Source organism: Schistocerca piceifrons, chromosome 2 (assembly GCF_021461385.2).
Source record: "Schistocerca piceifrons isolate TAMUIC-IGC-003096 chromosome 2, iqSchPice1.1, whole genome shotgun sequence".
NCBI classification, from domain to species: Eukaryota; Metazoa; Arthropoda; class Insecta; order Orthoptera; family Acrididae; genus Schistocerca; species Schistocerca piceifrons.
This window is the reverse complement of record NC_060139.1, coordinates 204,809,244-204,827,862: the sequence shown is the minus strand read 5'-3', so window position 1 is coordinate 204,827,862 and position 18,619 is coordinate 204,809,244. Positions and strand designations below refer to the sequence as shown.

The 18,619-nt window shown below is 43.2% G+C and overlaps 1 protein-coding gene across 1 annotated transcript; it reads right to left on the bottom strand.

Annotated features, from left to right (window-relative positions):
- Positions 1-1,191: 1,191 nt before the first annotated feature.
- On the bottom strand, positions 1,192-3,760 carry LOC124775257 (extensin-1-like). Its single transcript, XM_047250095.1, has 2 exons — positions 2,667-3,760; positions 1,192-1,210 (listed from the first exon to the last, which is right to left on the bottom strand). The coding sequence occupies exons 1-2, from the start codon at positions 3,758-3,760 to the stop codon at positions 1,192-1,194; spliced, it is 1,113 nt and encodes a 370-aa protein (XP_047106051.1).
- Positions 3,761-18,619: the final 14,859 nt, after the last annotated feature.

The window sequence follows — 18,619 nt, the reverse complement described above, 5'->3', positions numbered from 1 at the left end:
ATAAAACATTTATGTGAATGTTTTCTATACTCCGAGCTATCTCCCATTTATAGATCAGTTACAATGTGAGGGTGAAGATAATGTTAAAAATGCAGCGAGATCAGGGGCGTGTCCCCTTAATGCAAGTTATTCTACAGTCGTACATCAGTGCGTGAAGCCCTCATAAAGCTTGTCCAAATGAGAAAATCGAAGGAATTTCAAAGCGCTATCGTAACTGGCCGTTGTAGGTGAAACTGAATGGTGATTGTTGGCGCCAAGGAGACAATGTTCTCGTGAAACTCCTCTGAATATGTCTAGAGAACCAGGTTTCGAGAATTCCTAGGAAGAAACTCTACTGTCTTCTGCATATGTATCGCTCAGGGATCATGAAAGAAAAAAAAGAGAGAACAGAGGATATTTGGAGGTCTACAGTAATTTTTTCCTCGCTCTATCCGCGGGCTAAAATATGTTTAATGTGATCTCCACCATGTACTACACCATTGCTTGCAGAGTATCACTGTCAATGAATCTCTCTATGTGGAAACTAATATTGTAATAGATCCGATACTGATTCGCATATTTCAGTGGAACGGCTTAATCACTACAATATTAAAGGTTGATGCCGTAATGACGATGCTTGGTCAGCTACGAAGCTGCGATACGATATGTTAATTGGATAATAAAGAAAAAACGTATTCCAAATACAGCTGACGGATTTTGTAAGTTAACTCCTGAACATAGCTTCAAGTTGTTTCTACGAATACAAAATATTTTAGTTTCCTGATCCAATGAACATGATGCAACAAAACAAAAGCTCCATTAACAAATGCGGATGTTCTAAGGTCCTTGCAAATTAAGCTATATCTGATGATAACGATAAAATATTCGCTCTCATTTGTTTACGCATTATCATAATCTTAAAAATACTTCTTCTAGATCACGAATTCTGCAACGTGCAGTGGGGTCGTCTCAGATTCTTTGGTACTTACAGTATTGGAGAATCTTATCAGCAGGCACGAAAGTTTTGACAGCTAGGATTGTTTCCCATCCTGTTCAGCCCGCTGTCTGTTCTTCATTTGTAGAAAGCAGTTTTTTATCTGCGCGAGAATCAAACCATAACAAAAATTAAACTCTTCGTCTTGACTGTCATGCACTAGCTCATATGCTTACGTACATAAAACAGTAAACATTCGAAATTTGTTTACGCAAATCCTAAAGATAAGCAAGCGACCTGTACAAAAATCAAAGTAATGTATTCACTTTTTTAATTAAAATATGCGTCACTACGCTACACCAGTCGTATCATAGCATCGGCTTCTGCGTTTGAGAACTATTCCAGTGTTTCATTTCAATTTCTGTCACATGTTTTTTGTCCATAACGATCCGTTAAATTTAAGTAATTTTCTCTTCCAGTGTTGTACTGCGATTCAACTTAAAATGAGGCCTACTATAGTGGGAAAGCCTATTAACTAAGCGAGTATAAGCACAATTTCGTTAATGAGGGCTGAATGAAAACTATGTTATACCCTATTACTGCGAGACAACTATCTGAATGCTTCATAATAGCAGACTGAAATGTTGATAACTTATTCAATCGAAACATGGACTACTACAATACCAGTTTACGACTACAGTATAACATACGTTTACCATCTTCGCACTGCACATAATGTCTGCTCAGTAAATATCCTTCTTCACACTGTACACAGTACCTGCTCAATAAACATGCTTCACATCTTCCTGTACTTCATTATATCTCGTGATCTTCAGCAAAGGTAAAGAAAAGCTAAAACGAGCCAACATTTAAGAATATTTTTCGACTCCACTTACTGCTACCGTTAAAAAACATGCTAAATTTGAATACAAGATGCACAGACTTTCATCAAAAACATACTGACATGGATCAAACGTAGTTTAACAGATCACTACGATTAATCAGTTAACCGCAATGTTAGATCTTGGTGGTATTCTACTTACCGTTCCAGCATAGATTATTATGCTTAGCCGATAATTTCTACAGCCTTTTGGTAAATATAAAGAACCACAGTGGACGCTAAAAGCAACGCATATATCTTTCAGGTGCAATAAATCGTTTTCGCAATCAGTCAGCCTGCCACAGATTTCTTAATCCAAAGATATTACTTGCGACTAACGAATGCTGAACAGCTGAATAACTGAGAATGTGTACAGTGATGCGTCCACTTAATAACTGAGATGTACGTGGAATACTTCGCAGTGAAACGATAGGGATACAACTAGAGTTGTATATTTCACGTAGTAACACTGAAAGTTTGCATGCATCTAAGTTAAACATCAGTTCTCTTTGACTAACATGTAAAAGAAAACATACAGGACTACATTTTTCTGTGCTCCGTGAACAAATGTTTGTTCTCTCTTCGTTTCTGTGTTATATATCTATCTTTGTCCCTATCGCATTTAAAAGCATCAGGTTCATAAATTTCACTAGTCACATACCAATGCGAACAGTTAAAACTTTTTGCCTCAGAGCAACAGTCAGCTATACACTGTCATTTATTATTCAGTTCCTTTACATCAAAATTCATTAACGACAAGCCAAAGTACGCTTATAGCATTTATTTCTCAATTTATTATTTACATGAATTTCGATGGGAGGGGGTAAACAGTTCCGGCATTCGCCTTACAACCAAGGAAAACCTCCCAAAAACCTTGGTCGGAACTGGGGATGGCGAGACAGGGAGGCGGCGAGACGAGGAGGCGGCGAGATGTGGAGGCGGCGAGACGAGTCATGGAGGCGGCGAGACGGGGAGGCGGCGATACGGGGAGGCGGTGAGACGTGGAGGCGGCGAGACGAGTCGAGGAGGCGGCGATGCGGGGAGGCGGCGAGACGGGGAGGCGGCGAGACGGGGAGGCGGCGAGACGGGGAGGCGGTGAGACGGGGAGGCGGCGAGACGTGGAGGCGGCGAGACGGGGAGGCGGCGATATGGGGAGGTGGCGAGACGTGGAGGCGGCGAGATGTGGAGGCGGCGAGGTGGGGAGGCGGCGAGACGGGGAGGCGGCGAGACGGGGAGGCGGCGAGACGGGGAGGCGGCGAGACGTGGAGGCGGCGAGACGGGGAGGCGGCGAGACGTGGAGGCTGCGAGACGAGTCGTGGAGGCGGCGAGACGGGGAGGCGGCGAGACGTGGAGGCGGCGAGACGGGGAGGCGGCGAGACGTGGAGGCGGCGAGACGTGGAGGCGGCGATACGGGGAGGCGGCGAGACGGGGAGGCGGCGATACGGGGAGGCGGCGAGACGGGGAGGCGGCGAGACGTGGAGGCGGCGACACGGGGAGGCGGCGATACGGGGAGGCGGCGAGACGGGGAGGCGGCGAGACGTGGAGGCGGCGACACGGGGAGGCGGCGAGACGGGGAGGCGGCGATACGGGGAGGCGGCGAGACGAGTTGTGGAGGCGGCGAGACGGGGAGGCGGCGAGACGGGGAGGCGGCGAGATGTCGAGGCGGCGAGACGAGTCGTAGTGGCGGCGAGATGGGGAGGCGGCGATACGGGGAGGCGGCGAGACATGGAGGCGGCGAGACGAGTCGTGGAGGCGGCGAGACGGGGAGGCGGCGATACGGGGAGGCGGCGAGGCGTGGAGGTGGCGAGACGTGCAGGCGGCGAGACGGGGAGGCGGCGAGACGTGGAGAACGATGATACGGGGAGGCGACGATTCGGGAAAGCGACGATACGGAGAAGCGATGAGACGGAGAGGCGACGAGACGGATAGGCGACGATTCGGAGAGGCGACGAGACGGTCGGTCCCATGCTGACTTGTCTTTATATACCCTCTGCAACTTTGTTGAGCTGTCGTTTCCTAGGAAAGCGCCTATGTCATTGTTGTTTCGTCATATAGCTTTTATCCATTATTATAAGATTAGCAATACGTTTCCGCGTAAGTGCATGCTCAAATTCTGTTACCAATATCTATATCTACTCATACAATACGCAAACCGTTGTATGGTGCATGGCGGAGGATACTTGGTGCCAATATTAGCCATTTTTGTCCTATTTCACTCGAGTATCGGGAGAGGGAGAAATACCTACAGCCTCTTAACATGCGTTAATCTCTTTCACCTTATTGTTATTATCTCGACGTGACATATATGATGACGGCGACAGAACTGTCGCACAGCCTTCTTCGAACACAGGTTCTCAAAATTTATCCGTCGTGGTTTCCCGAGATAACGTCTTCTTTCTTCTAAACGAAAGAAGGAATACTGCTGTTTAACGTTCAGTCTACTTGAGGAGGCTGCTGTCGGAAATCGGCCGTACTATTTCAAAGACTCCATCACAGCATTCGCCTAAAGCTGTTTAGTAAAATCAGGGCAAATATAAATGTTGTTGGCTGTAGGGGTATTTGCTCGTCGTCCTGCAGAATACGAGGCATCTTTCTTACCACTAAACAACATCACTCGGTTTTTTTTATTTTTTATTTATTTATTTATTGTTCCGTGGGACCACATTTAGGAGAAGTCTCCATGGTCATGGAACGAGTCAATACATGAAATTATAACACGATTGTAGAAACACATAAAATGAAACAAGTCGTTAGTTTAAATAAAGAAAATCAAGAATGTAACACTGGAATTTGCTTAATTTTTTATCTCTTCCAGGAGCTCCTCGACAGAATAGAAGGAGTGAGCCATGAGGAAACTCTTCAGTTTAGACTTAAAAGTGTTTGGGCTACTGCTAAGATTTTTGAGTTCTTGTGGTAGCTTATTGAAAATGGATGCAGCAGAATACTGCACTCCTTTCTGCACAAGAGTCAAGGAAGTGCATTCCACATGCAGATTTGATTTCTGCCTAGTATTAACTGAGTGAAAGCTGCTAACTCTTGGGAATAAGCTAATATTGCTAACAACAAACGACATTAAAGAAAATACATACTGTGAGGGCAATGTCAAAATTCCCAGACTATTGAATAGGGGTCGACAAGAGGTTTTCGAACTTACACCATACATAGCTCGAACAGCCCGTTTTTGAGCCAAAAATACCCTTTTTGAATCAGAAGAATTACCCCAAAAAATAATACCATATGACATAAGCGTATGAAAATATGCGAAGTATACTACTTTTCGTGTTGAAATGTCACTTATTTCAGATACTGTTCTAATGGTAAATAAAGCGGCATTTAGTTTCTGAACAAGATCCTGAACATGGGCTTTCCACAACAGCTTACTATCTATCCGTACGCCTAGGAACTTGAACTGTTCCGTCTCGCTTATAACATGCCCATTCTGTCTGATTAAAATGTCAGTTCTTGTTGAATTGTGGGTTAGAAACTGTAAAAACTGAGTCTTACTGTGATTTAGCATCAAATTATTTTCCACAAGCCACGAACTTACTTCATGAACTACATTATTTGATAATGTTTCAATATTACACACAAGATCCTTCACTACCAAGGTGGTGTCATCAGCAAACAGAAATATTTTTGAATCACCTGTAATACTAGAAGGCATATCATTTACATAAATAAGGAACAGCAGTGGCCCCAGCACCGACCCTTGGGGAACGCCCCATTTAACAGTGCCCCATTGGGACTGAACATCATTACCACTCTCAATATTGCGGAGGATTACCTTCTGCTTTCTGTTCTTAAAGTAGGAGGCGAACCAATTGTAAGCTACTCCCCTTACTCCATAATGTTCCAACTTCTGCAGTAATATTTTGTGGTCAACACAGTCAAAAGCCTTCGTTAAATCAAAGAAAACACCTAACGTTCTCAACCTTTTATTTAATCCGTCCAAAACCTCACAGAGAAAAGTGAATATAGCATTTTCAGTTGTTAAGCCATTTCTAAAACCAAACTGTACATTTGACAGCAAATTATGTGAATTTAAATGCTGCAGTAACCTTGTATATACAAGCCTCTCGATAACTTTAGCAAACACCGATGGCATAGAAATAGGTCTATAATTGTCAACATTATCCCTGTCTCCCTTTTTATGAAGTGGCTTCACTACCGAGTACTTTAATCGGTCAGGAAACCGACCACTGCTAAAGGAAAAGTTACAGATATGGCTAAGTACTGAGCTAATATACGTGGAACAATACTTCAGTATTCTGCTAGATACCCCGTCATATCCATGAGAGTTCTTGGTCTTTAGTGATTTAATTATTAACTCAATCTCCCTCTTGTCAGTATCATGGAGGAGCATTTCAGGTAACAGTCTCGGAACACTTTTTTCTAAGAGCGCTATATGATTCCCTGTTGGGACTAGGTTTCTATTTAGTTCACCTGCTATATTCAGAAAGTGATTATTAAGTACTGTACATATATGCGACTTATCAGCAACACGGACATCCCCACTACGCACTGATTCTATATCCTCGACCTGTCTCTGCAGACCAGCCACTTCCTTTACGACTGACCATATGGTTTTAATTTTATCCTGAGACTTAGCTATTCTATCTGCATACCACATACTTTTTGCCTTCCTAATAACTTTTTTAAGCACCTTACAATACTGTTTGTAATGGGCTGCTGCATTTAGATTTTGACTGTTTCTAACGTTTTGATATAATTGCCACTTTGTTCTACAAGATATTCTTATCCCTTTAGTCAGCCACCCAGGCTGCCTGTTTGTGCTAGTACCCTGTTTTAAACGTTCTAACGGAAAGCAACTTTCAAAGAGCACGAGAAAAGTCTTGAGGAAAGCATTATATTTATCGTCTACTGTATCAGCACTATAAACATCTTGCCAATCTTGTCCCTTGATAAGGTTTACAAAAGTCTGTACAGCAACTGGATCAGCTTTCCTAAAAAGTTGGTAACTATATTTAACATGTGTTGAAGCACAAAAATCTTTTAGACTTAAAATTTGTGCATCATGATCTGAAAGGCCATTCACCTTTTTGCTAACAGAATGCCCTTCTAATAATGACGAATGAACAAAAATATTGTCTATGGTTGTTCTACTGTTCCCTTGCACTCTCGTTGGAAAGAATACGGTTTGCATAAGATTATATGAATTAAGGAGGTCTACCAGCATCCTTTTCCTTGCACAATCACTTATACAATTAATATCTTCCAAAGATCCACATGTTATTTCCCGAAGGTCCCTGTGACGTTTTCGAAAACGTTATACCGACATGTTACGATCCTAGGAGAACGTCCCGGAATTCGTTCGACGTCCACAAGCATATCTACCTCATAATAAGTCCCATCAGTGGATCACTGCTATAAAATTTGTCACAGTAGCGCGTTGTATGCACATTCCACAAGCCCTTCCAAGAAGACTTCCATCCGACTAATACTGATTTTATGTATTCATCCCATTTCCTATGGCTTCTTGACACTATTACAAAATAAAATATGTGATGTGTTCCACAGATATTAGGAGCTTTTTGCTCTTTTTACTGTCTTAATCTTCCATTTAGCCACTTTTAACGCTATATACCGTCTTCTGTGTTAGTATAATATGATTTTTCGAAGCAGTGAATGTCATTTCCTGAGCAATGGCGTTTGTGCTTTATTGAAATTTAAGGCACGTAAATGAAGCAACGTTACCTTTCTCGGTATTGACAGCTATCCTTCCATAATAGTTATATGAGATGACAAAGACGATCACATGAATCGATGATACTCATTTTGAAAATGTCTGTAGTTTAGTTAGGTCTACTAAGAATGCTTCCATCCCCGAAACATCTTCTTATGTTTTAAACTGAATAATATATTTCTAGAGATATGGGATTAGAGTTAACAATTCGTTAAAAATCTTACAAAGATTCAGTATATACACGGCTTTCGGTCTCAAAATTGGAATATTTGCAGTTTTTATTACTTTTTAGGGTTTCTTAACTCAGTCGGAAGCAGAAGGAACTCTTATGGGATCGTTCTGTTGTCCGTCTATTAATACCCATTTTTCACCGGTAAGAGTAGAAGCATCAAGTTGAAATTTATGTCAGACACTGAGGTCTATGGTCCCTTGGTAGCGTAAAAAAATTTAAGCTTCTGAGTCAATGCAATCGAAATATACGTATTTTGATATTCGCAAATTGACTCATCAGAACCTGTAAAAGAAGTAATGTGGATCATGTTGAGCCCACTGCTGACATTAATGTCAATGATTAATGGAAACCACCTCAGCTATCTATATGCGCAATTCAGTTTGTAAGGAACCCCAAGAGCGCGAGTTCTACTACTCGTATTTGTCCGCAGTTTTTTTTACATCTGTTGTCGGAATGGCATCTTTTGTCACGTAGAGGGCATGTGATAAGGTACAATTGATAATAAGACTGGGACGCCAGGTAATCATCGGAACGCACCGTAAGCAGACAACGGAGTCTGAAGAATTATCGTAAACAGCTGAAACTTGTCGAATGACGAGTGCTTTCGCCTTAAAGAATCGCGTGGTGTGGATGACAGACCAGTAAACGAAAGGCCCTTGAATGCTAGCTTGTCATTAAAATGCAAGAACGTCTCAGCGCTGGCCACTTTGTAGATCAGTACATACTGCAACGCGCGATGCAGCTCATAGAAAATTATAGTTACTAGGGCAGCATAATGGGTTGCCTAGCCTCCTAGCCAGAAGAATTACGCGTTAGGTTCGATGAGGTCAATGGTGGTATCACTGAAGGACGACTTCCCAGATATCATTTGTCCTACTCACGCACCGTGGGAGTGGCAGTGTAGAGCTGCTGTGTAGTTCTGTATCGGATACTGAGGTACTGAACTGTGTAATACTGATCCCCGTGTTTATTTTCTTGTTTTTTTTTTTTTTTTTTTTACAAGGCAGCCCGGAATATGCATACATTATCAGTACTAATGGTGATCATTTCAACTCCTATATGATGTTTTGTCAACGGATTACCGTATTTGTTTAACTATTATGGCTTATTTAATCGCCTCATAGTTAGTCAGGCTTCAGCTCTAATGAACACATACGTATTTTCATAGATTGTCAATAAGCGTTATAAATGTTCACACTGTGCTATCTGCTTAGCTACTTACGCACTTCAGACACACATGCATTGACGACTTACTGCTATCTTGCACTATTGAGGCGGTCCACCACACTTTTATGGCGCTAATCATAACATTGTGCCATAACAATATTTGCAGTTGTTGTATTTATAGCGGGGTACGTTTATAAGAGTGACCAACTTGTAGTGTACAGCAAACTAGTGCAGGTAAAGAGTGAATTCGTTGCTAAAAGAAGTCTGCTAGTAACCAACATATACCTTAACTTGAAGAAGAAGTTACTGGGAATGTACGTCTGGAGTACAGCATTGCATAGAAGCCGTCCACTGGCTGTTGAAAAACCAGAAAAGAAGAGAAGCGAATCGTCACAGATGTGGTCATACAAAAGGATATTGAAAATTAGGTGTACATAGATAAAAAGTGAGGATTCCTCTACAGAACAGACGAGGATAGAAATATGTTATAAACACAGCACAAGAAGGAACACTGTGAAGCATATGTGTTACGACATCGTAGAATAGCGTCCATGGCACTAGAGCGATACGCAGAGGACACACAGTATAGAGGGAGACAGAAATTGGAATATATCCAACAAATAACTGAGTCCATGCGTTGTAAATGCTACTCTACCCATTTGGTATTCCGGGGTCAGTCTGTGGGTACAGTAGACTTCCTAGAGCTGAATTCGATGGGAACTAGGACATGATGGCAAACGTTGCATTGACCGAAAGAACTAAGCCTGGATGGCTGTGATTTTTAGCCAAGCAAGGGATATTTCCTCTCGACGTGTCCTTCGGTACTTGGTGTATCTGATCGGGTGTTGCGTTCATGAGGATGTGTATCATTTTGTCACAGCTGCCTCGTGCTGTTAAACTTTTCTCCAATAACAACGAAGTTATGAAAACTGGCAGGGGCCAGTTCTGTTTTAGGTCTTGGAACAGAGTATTCGTGGAATCAAATTGATTAATGCAACTGAGGAAGATATGATTCACCCCTTTCTCAAGAAGCAAGTGCACACGGCGTGTAAAACGGACGTGGAACAGATGGTTTTCGAAGCAGCCGTGACTGACCATGAGGTACGCCATTGTAGTTGTGATCCTGCAACATCGATGTAGTGGAGGCTACACTTTGAGCATTAGATATTGCCCTGCTTCTGGAAGACTGCTCTTATTCTATGCTAAAGCTGTGACCTTCCAAGGGAATCGGTAGCTGGGATTTCTTCAGTACCTCCCTGACGCAAAACATCTATCGTTTTCAAAATGAGATTTTCACTCTGCACCGGAGTGTACGCTGACACGAAACTTCCTGGCTGATTAAAACTGTGTGCCGGACTGAAATTCGAACTCGGGACCTTTGCCTTTCGCGGGCAGATGTTCTACCATCGGAGCTACCCAAGCACGACTGAGACCCCATTCTCACAGCTTTACTTCTGCCAGTACCTCGTCACCTACCTTCCAAACTTCACAGAAGCTCTTCTGCGGACCTTGCAAAACTGGCACTCCTGGAAGAAAGGATTTTGCGGAGACATGGCTTAGCCACAGCCTCTGGGATGTTTCCAGAATGTTTGGCTAAGCCATGTCTTCGCAATATCCTTTGTTCCAGGTGTGCTAATTCTGCAAGGTTCGCAGAAGAGCTTGTGTGGAGTTTGGAAGGTAGGAGACGAGATACTGGCAGAAGTAAAGCTGTGAGGACGGGGCGTAAGTCGTGCTTGGGTAGCTCAGTTGGCTTCTCACCTGCCCCGCCATGAATCGGTGTTCTTGTGTCGTCTTCATCATCATCCTTCATCGCCGGCACAGTAGCTCACCGTGTTCGGTCAGAGGGTTTGGCTACCCTCTGTAATAAAGAACTGAGTGAACGGATCAACGAGCAACCTGAACGAGTGTCATGGGACGTCCGCCACGAACAAATTCAGCGAACAGTACAGAACAAAACGAGACATTAAAAAAAAAAAGATGGTAGAGCACTTGCCCGCGATAGGCAAAGATCCCGAGTTCGAGTCTCGGTCCGTCACACAGTTTTAATCTGCCAGGAAGTTTCATCTATCGTTTTGTTCCGTTAATGCCATAAAATACTTTTTTACACCTGAGGCTGAGCTCCTGTTGACGGTCGGATAATAAGGTTAGCAGTTGCTGTATGTCATACTGAATTACGTATTCCACTATATAAATATTCTAGTAAAGTAGTTGGTGTTACTGAATCCGATAATGTGTTTGTGTGTATTTGCAGCTTACGGGCGCTAAACGCCGAGCATATCAGCGCCCAATAATGTGATGTTTGATGCGTTGAAAGAGTGTCAGGGATCCAGTTGGATTAACTATATGACATTACAGCAGTCATTACCATAGTTTCTGCTGTTGAGCGCGGCATGGTTACCATCACAATGAGAGGACGCTACTACTACCTCCAAAATAAAAGAAAAATGTTTGCACTCAAAGTAAAATCGTCTATGTTCTCAGGCCAAGGCATGGTCCTCTAGTTTCTTCTTACACAACAGACATTTCGACCCGTCTGCTGGGATTTAAATTTACGACTGTAGACGTAAGAAGGAAAATGCACTTATACATTGTGGTCTTCCTTCTAAATCTCGGCAGCAGAATTTGAATGTGCTGTCACGTCTGACATACGTTCAATACTACTGATGCCTTTTTCGCCCAAGAAAATGTGGACTCACAATATATTTAGCTTTGTTCCTGATGATCTCGTCAAGTCACAACTCAGTATTTCCAATACTTAATCGCATCCTGCACAAATCTGCGTAATGGGTTTTGTGATGTTAATTGCAACAAATCAAGAAAAGATCATTAGTCTGAGTGATCTTCATTTTTACTCATAGCTCCTTGTTCGAATTATACATAAAACACATTAAAATTCCAGCAGGGGCGCTGACGTAGCTCAACCCTTCAACATAGGTGGAGATTACAGAACACGTCTTTCTCACAACACACTTAACAAGCGACTACGTTCTCTGTTTTTCCGTGTCAAGTCTTTTGTCATGTGACGATACGTACATTCAGCGAAATGTTAAATGACTGTATCATGTTGAAAGTTCTAACTATATTTGTTTGTATGTGCGAAGCTTTTAATGGACTAAGCACATCTGAAGGTGACAATTTTTTTCCGAAACCGGTAATATGAATGTATATAAGCGATCGTTGACGTAATAAATTATTGTACAAACATTACAAAGGTCGCAATCTTCCAGTTGGCAGCATGTCAATTTTTAAAAGCACTGCTTACCTTGGAAACATATCGTTTTCCTTGCCTTCGAGTAAAATATCATTTGGATGGTGAGGAGGTATAGCTACCTTGCGGATAATTTCACTTCTATTAGAGTCCTCGACTAGTTTCTGCTCGTAAAGCACTTTCTGTTGCCACTGATGCTCATCTATTGCTTCTATCTCACTTAGTAGTGTTGCTATTTTTGCGTCACCTGTACACACGTTTTGTTGCCTGTGGTTATCACGGGATGTCAGAAGAGATCATATCACGACCCCAAGAAGAACTGCATGTGTAAGGTATCGTCTGCCAACAGTTCGTTACTTATTATGGTTAGTTCATGGACAATAATGTTCCAAAATCTTGAATGGCACTCAACTGATGTGTTTCGGCTGTTTTATTATTTGGAGATTCTGTAATTATTGTTTCTCTTTCTTGTTCCAAGATGTTTTAGAGAAATCCTTCAGTATCCTCGGTATTAACTGGGGGTTGTATATTAAAGAGGAAATCTTCGTCCACAGTTGGGTCTCTGATTCAGGATAAAGATTCATATACTACCGTTCAGTATGTAGCTTAATTGCACTTTGGTCATCGTAGCTATTTCCTTGTTCGTGGGGAAGATATTGAAGGATCTTCTGTTCCCTTATAATTTGGTATACCGGAATATTTTCTTGATTGATATCAGTTGTGAGATGCGCTTTCACTTTTTTGCCATACCAAAACAGTAATTTTTGGTTTGGTGTGTTTCATTCGAAAACTATTTGCTACCGAATTGGTTGGTTCATTGTACACGTCGGGTAGGCATGAGAAACAGTATTTCAGCATTGTATCCAACAGTTTGGGCAAAGTGAATAATACGCTATCTTTTTTGCAGTTTTGTAGTTTGAATCCACCAGATAATATGGCTTGACTGGTTCTGGAGACATCGTGTCCATGTTTCAGTGACTGCTTGGCACAATACCTCGTCATCTAGGAGCAACATGTTTAGTTGCTAGACTTCTCGCCTCAGGAGGCGCTGTTGTTTGTTGTAGTGAGCCGTGATGTGATAGTTACGATGGTCCTGAAAATTAATAGTTCATTCCTTCTTCACAGAAATTAAAATTAGGGCACAGATCTTACCGACGCAAAACACAATTAAAATTTCCTCTTAAAATTACATTACCTCGATGCGCGTTAATAGATTCACTACTTCGTCTCGAAACAAAACCCTTCTGCCACCTTTGTCTGTTGAGCGAGTAGCAGCATTTACGAGCATACATACCAATTGTAATTAAACTTTTGCTGTTTGAGAGGGGCCGCATGAAAAACGAGTGATCGTAGGAGAAGGAAACATTGTGGAAATATTTGTGAAGACGTGCGGAAGAGAAATAACGGATAAAAACTTAAAGAAACACATTTTGACTTCCACACGAGGAGTAACATTTGCTAGCTGCATATCATGTTTACGTTCAGGCTTACAAACGTTGCTCAATATGACGACCACCTGCATCCACGATAGTCTGGGAATGCACTAGAGGTGGCTTTACTGCTGCCTGAAATATATCACGTGGGATTTTGGCTACCTTCCTCGCCATGCTGAGCTTCAACCTCCGATGTGGGATAGTGTTCCGATGATAAACCCTGTCCTTCTGTGAACCCCACAGCCAGAAGTCACAAGGGGTCAGATCTTGTGATGCAGTGACCAAGTGGCCTCACGAGGAAAGAGTCAATAGCCGCGAAGAGCAGCAGAACTATTGCTGTTAGCCGGCCGAGGTGGCCGTGCGGTTCTAGGCGCTTCAGTCTGGAACCGCGTGACCGCTACGGTCGCAGGTTCGAATCCTACCTCGGGCATGGGTGTGTGGGATGTCTTTAGGTTACTTAGGTTTAAGTAGTTCTAAGTTCTAGGTGACTGATGACCACAGAAGTTAAGTCCCATAGTGCTCAGAGCCATTTGAACCAACTATTGCTGTTATTTTGATAAAACTACGAGTAAGTCCCACTTGCCATGTCCAGACCCATGTTGACCGTCTGCAGCTGTTATGCACCCTGATCCTTGTGTTTGACCCTACGTCGCCGTACCAGTACCAGCACCTACCAGCAAGTCATGACACTAACACTACTAACGATGTAAATCTTGCAGCGCACAGTCTGAATATAATTCCTATAAAACTGGGTATCCATACGGTAAACAGTTTTCTGTCTTCACTGGCTCAGGTATCGATACAACCCTCTATCTACCAAGAAGAGGTCGTGTATTTTTGCCGCACTCCTTCTGCTACTTTCGAGTGCTGATGTGCTTGGCATGATATGCTCACCTTACACATTATTGCTGTTCCAAAAATGTCGGTGATTTTATTTGTGATCACCTCTTGAGGTATAGCTACGTTCGCATCTGCCGCGCATTAGTAATACCGAAGATATTCCACCCTGACGTCGAATTCAGTTCTGCTAATAGTAACTATATATATGCTTGCATGAATGTGAGGCGTCTATTCTTGACCGGTATCATCGGGTCACGCTGTTATCCTATTAGGAAGGTTGTTGTTTGCTGTGTCTGTGCCGTGCGTGGCTCATGTTCGTGCCATCTATTATTTAACATCTTGTTTTTACCGTATGGCCGCCTCGTCATTTTAATTTCAGTTACCCGTGTCACTGAATTGCCGTCTTACCTGCCTGTGAGTGGCAGCAGCAGCGCGTATCGATAGTACCCCTGCCATATTATCTTTGCTGGACCGATATTACTTCCCGATCGTCGTGTGTCTTCAAGGGAGATCAGACGTGGAGTCGTAGAGTTGGAACGCGGCAGGAGTGCAGTCGGGACATAGCACCAGTCGGGGACGGAGCGCTAGGGAGGCGCGGACAGCCAGTACTCGCCGACCGTTCGCGACGGACGGAGATGGCAGTGGGATCGAGTCGTTCAGTTGGTCGCCTCTTTGGGCGACGTGTGTTTGACCTTTTTACCGTTTCTGGGCCTCGTCACGGGTCATCTTACTGGACGTGGCTCGGTTCCTTCTTGTGCGGAGACGTCGTGGCCAATCGGCAAGAGTTACCTCTGCATGATTGGGTCGAGCCAGTGTGCCCGGATCGCCGTGTCTCCCAGTTCCAGACGGACATCGGGTTGAGACGGGTTGGAGCTGCAGTGAGCTCCAGATAGTCAAGACTCGCCCGACCTTTGCTGACACATATGGTTTGAGTGGCAACGACCTTGGTTGGTTGTTGGTCGGTCGTCTGGTCACACGACGTGTTTTCGTCACCGACCATCCTCCGGTTTTGTGTTTGTGTCCACCTGTGATTTGTTCTAGTTGTTCATCTGTGATTCCTTTTACGAGTGTTCGAGATTCTTGTGGCAGTGTTTCGTGGGACACTGTGTACCCTGTGTCAGTTCGACTGAGCGATGCTTTAAATGCTGTAATGCTGTCTGCGTACTGCAGTAGCCAGTTGGTCGGTTGCGACAGAGCAGGGAGTGAATGTTTTCTTACCGTGTTGATGCTGTCCGCCACGGCTTTGCGATGTTCATGTATGTCAGTAGTTATTGTGCCTTGGCTTATTAACACACTAGCATCTGTAGACGAGTGTTACTGGTCTCTTCGCCTCGCTGGCAATTAGGTTGTAGCGCCGTTGGTCTGGTGACCGACCTCAGGTAGTTGGTTGGTTCGTCGGCTGTCTGGAGGTTGGGTTGCCTTCCGGTTAAGAGATTGTTGGTCAGGCTGCCTGTCTCGCCTAAACGGGCGTAAGGGTTAATATTTCAGGCCGACCCTTGGAAACTTCTGAGTGCCGTTTCGTGTCTGTTACATAGTAACTTCCCTGTTTGAGTGTTAGTATTTTGGTTAATGTGTGGTCTTCAGCCGAGTTTTAAGATATTCTGAATTAAGGTTCTTGTCTTGCCCTTAAGGCATAAGATTGTTATTTTTTGTATGGGGCTATCTCTCGAATTTCACATGAAATCTTTTAAGGCTTTAAGCCATTAAATTATTGTGTTGATGGGTGGCCTTCAGCCGAGTTTAATATCTCTTAAACAGATGTTCCTAAGATTGTGATGCTTTACTATGGGGCCTTCAGCCGAATTTGCTTGAAATGTTTTAAGATAAGGCCTTCTGCCGTTTGATTGAAACACTTCTAATTGCTTAATATGCGGCCTCCAGCCGAGTTCCATTGAAATTAAAGTACTAAGGACTTCAGCCTGTTTAGATTGAAGATTTAGAAAATATTCTTGGGTCACACCTCCAGAAGAACCGTGTATGTCAATATCTTACTTAGGCCCTGCATTTGGATTTTGAGTGTTGCCTTCAGCCGATCTAGAGTTAATCAAAGTAGGTCGATTAAAACTTTGAGTGTTTTCCATTCTTGTTGTGATATTATGTGTGTGGACAAATAAAGTTTGTATTTTGAGTGCAACTGACAGCAACCTTATTCTGGCCCCTTTCCACAACCTAATCCGCTCTGTCCTGCTAGACCAGGCATTTCAGTGCCCATGAATTCAACTGTCTTATCTTCGACGCTCATATTAATAAATTCGGCCCGGTGTTTTCCTACGTCGAAAACTCTTGTGCTGTATTTCTTAACCCTTTGAACACTAAAATGGGGGAAAAAGTTACATTGTACTAAATCATTGTAAAGTTCAATACTCCACATTTTATATAAAGGAATTCATAATTTATGGGTTATGCGTTAGTTAACTACAGTTATTAGATCTCCCACGGTTTTACAGAGTACAGCATTGACTCATTATTTCGGTTGCATTTATCGCAAATCTCTCGCCCACCACAAAGACCCAAGCGAAACAAAAAAGTGCAGGAAAGACCTTTATATATGAAGGGTAAAAGAGCATACAGGCAAAATTGCAGACCACTATTTTTAAAATCAGTTTGCTGCAGAATTCTTGAACATATTCTGAGTTCGAGTATAATAAAATGGTTCAAATGGCTCTGAGCACTATGGGACTCAACTGCTGAGGTCATTAGTCCCCTAGAACTTAGAACTAGTTAAACCTAACTAACCTAAGAACATCACAAACATCCATGCCCGAGGCAGGATTCGAACCTGCGACCGTAGCGGTCTTGCGGTTCCAGACTGCAGCGACTTTAACCGCACGGCCACTTCGGCCGGCAGTATAACAAATGTGCTTATAAGGGAAAAGCTTCTGTTCACAAATTAACATTGTTTTAGAAAGTATCGGTCGTACGAAAATCAGCTTGCCCTTTCCTCACATGAGATACTGCGAACTATAGATAAAGGGCAACAGGAGGATTTCATATTTCTAGCGCCGCAATGCTGACTGTTAACAAAGTCACGAGCATGCGGAATAGGTTCCCAGGTATGTGAGTGGCTCAAAGACTTCTTAAGTGATACAACACGGTATGTTGTCCTCGACGGCCAGTAATCATCAGAGACGAGGCTATCGTCAGAAGTGCCCTATGGGAGTATGACGAAACCGCTGTTATTTTCTGTATACATAAATGATGTGGCGAACAGGGTGCGCAGCAATGTGAGGCTGTCTGCCAACGTACATTTCGAATAAGGACCATGAAGATAAGATTAGGGAGATTAGGCATCGTGCAGAAGCATATAGACGGTCGTTTTTCCTCGCTTTATTTGCGAGTGGAACAGGAGAGGGAATGACTAGTAGTAGTACAGGTTACCCTCCGCGACGCATCATACGCGATCAACATCCTTCCGCTCAGAGGTCTGTGTACAGTGTGCTATAGGCCTGATTCTTCATTCTAAAATCGTTGTTTGTGGGACTCGTCCGTCTGCCTACTTTGTATTTTCGCCGGAGGCAGCCAGAGCGCACTTTCTTGCTTCTGTTGTTTACCTCCGCGCTGAGTGCGAGTGGCCCCACTGAACTCGACTCGGCCCTGGCGGCTCTGCGCCTGGTGAAGGCAGATCTACTACCTGAGTGTATGTTAGTTACTCTTCGTGCTTCATTGACGCTGCGGTTTGGCACGCAGACATCCGCTTTTTATATGTCCTGTGGAACTGCAGATGACGCACGTCTGCGGTTGCCCGTCGTGTACCAGGAGGACCTTGAAGCCTCGAATCACGAGAAAAGAAGGCACGTGTTTCGTTAAATAGATTTTCACATTTACGACACCATTTTAAACGTTAAAGTGTTTGTGTCTTGCCATTTATCGGCCGTTATTTGTATAAAGTTGCCGAACGGTTCACGGCCTGCTGGATATACTCGAATCCCATTTCAGATGGAAGATTAAATAATCGAACTGATCAAGACCTAATCCAGTATACCAGTTTGCAACAGTAGCAACTTCACCTTTAGACCAGAGGTTGAAAGTACTGTTTCAATTATAAGGTTCTTTTTATTTTTCAATAGTTAAAACACGACTGGTTTCGGGTTCTTACACGCCCATCATCAGATGTCATACTGAAAATAAATAAGAGACCGGAGATAATTATAGTTTTTAAAAGCAACAGTACATGCACAAAAGGAAATACGAAGTTCCATATAAAATTTAAGAAAACAGCGCAGCGCGGTGTAGCCGCGTGGT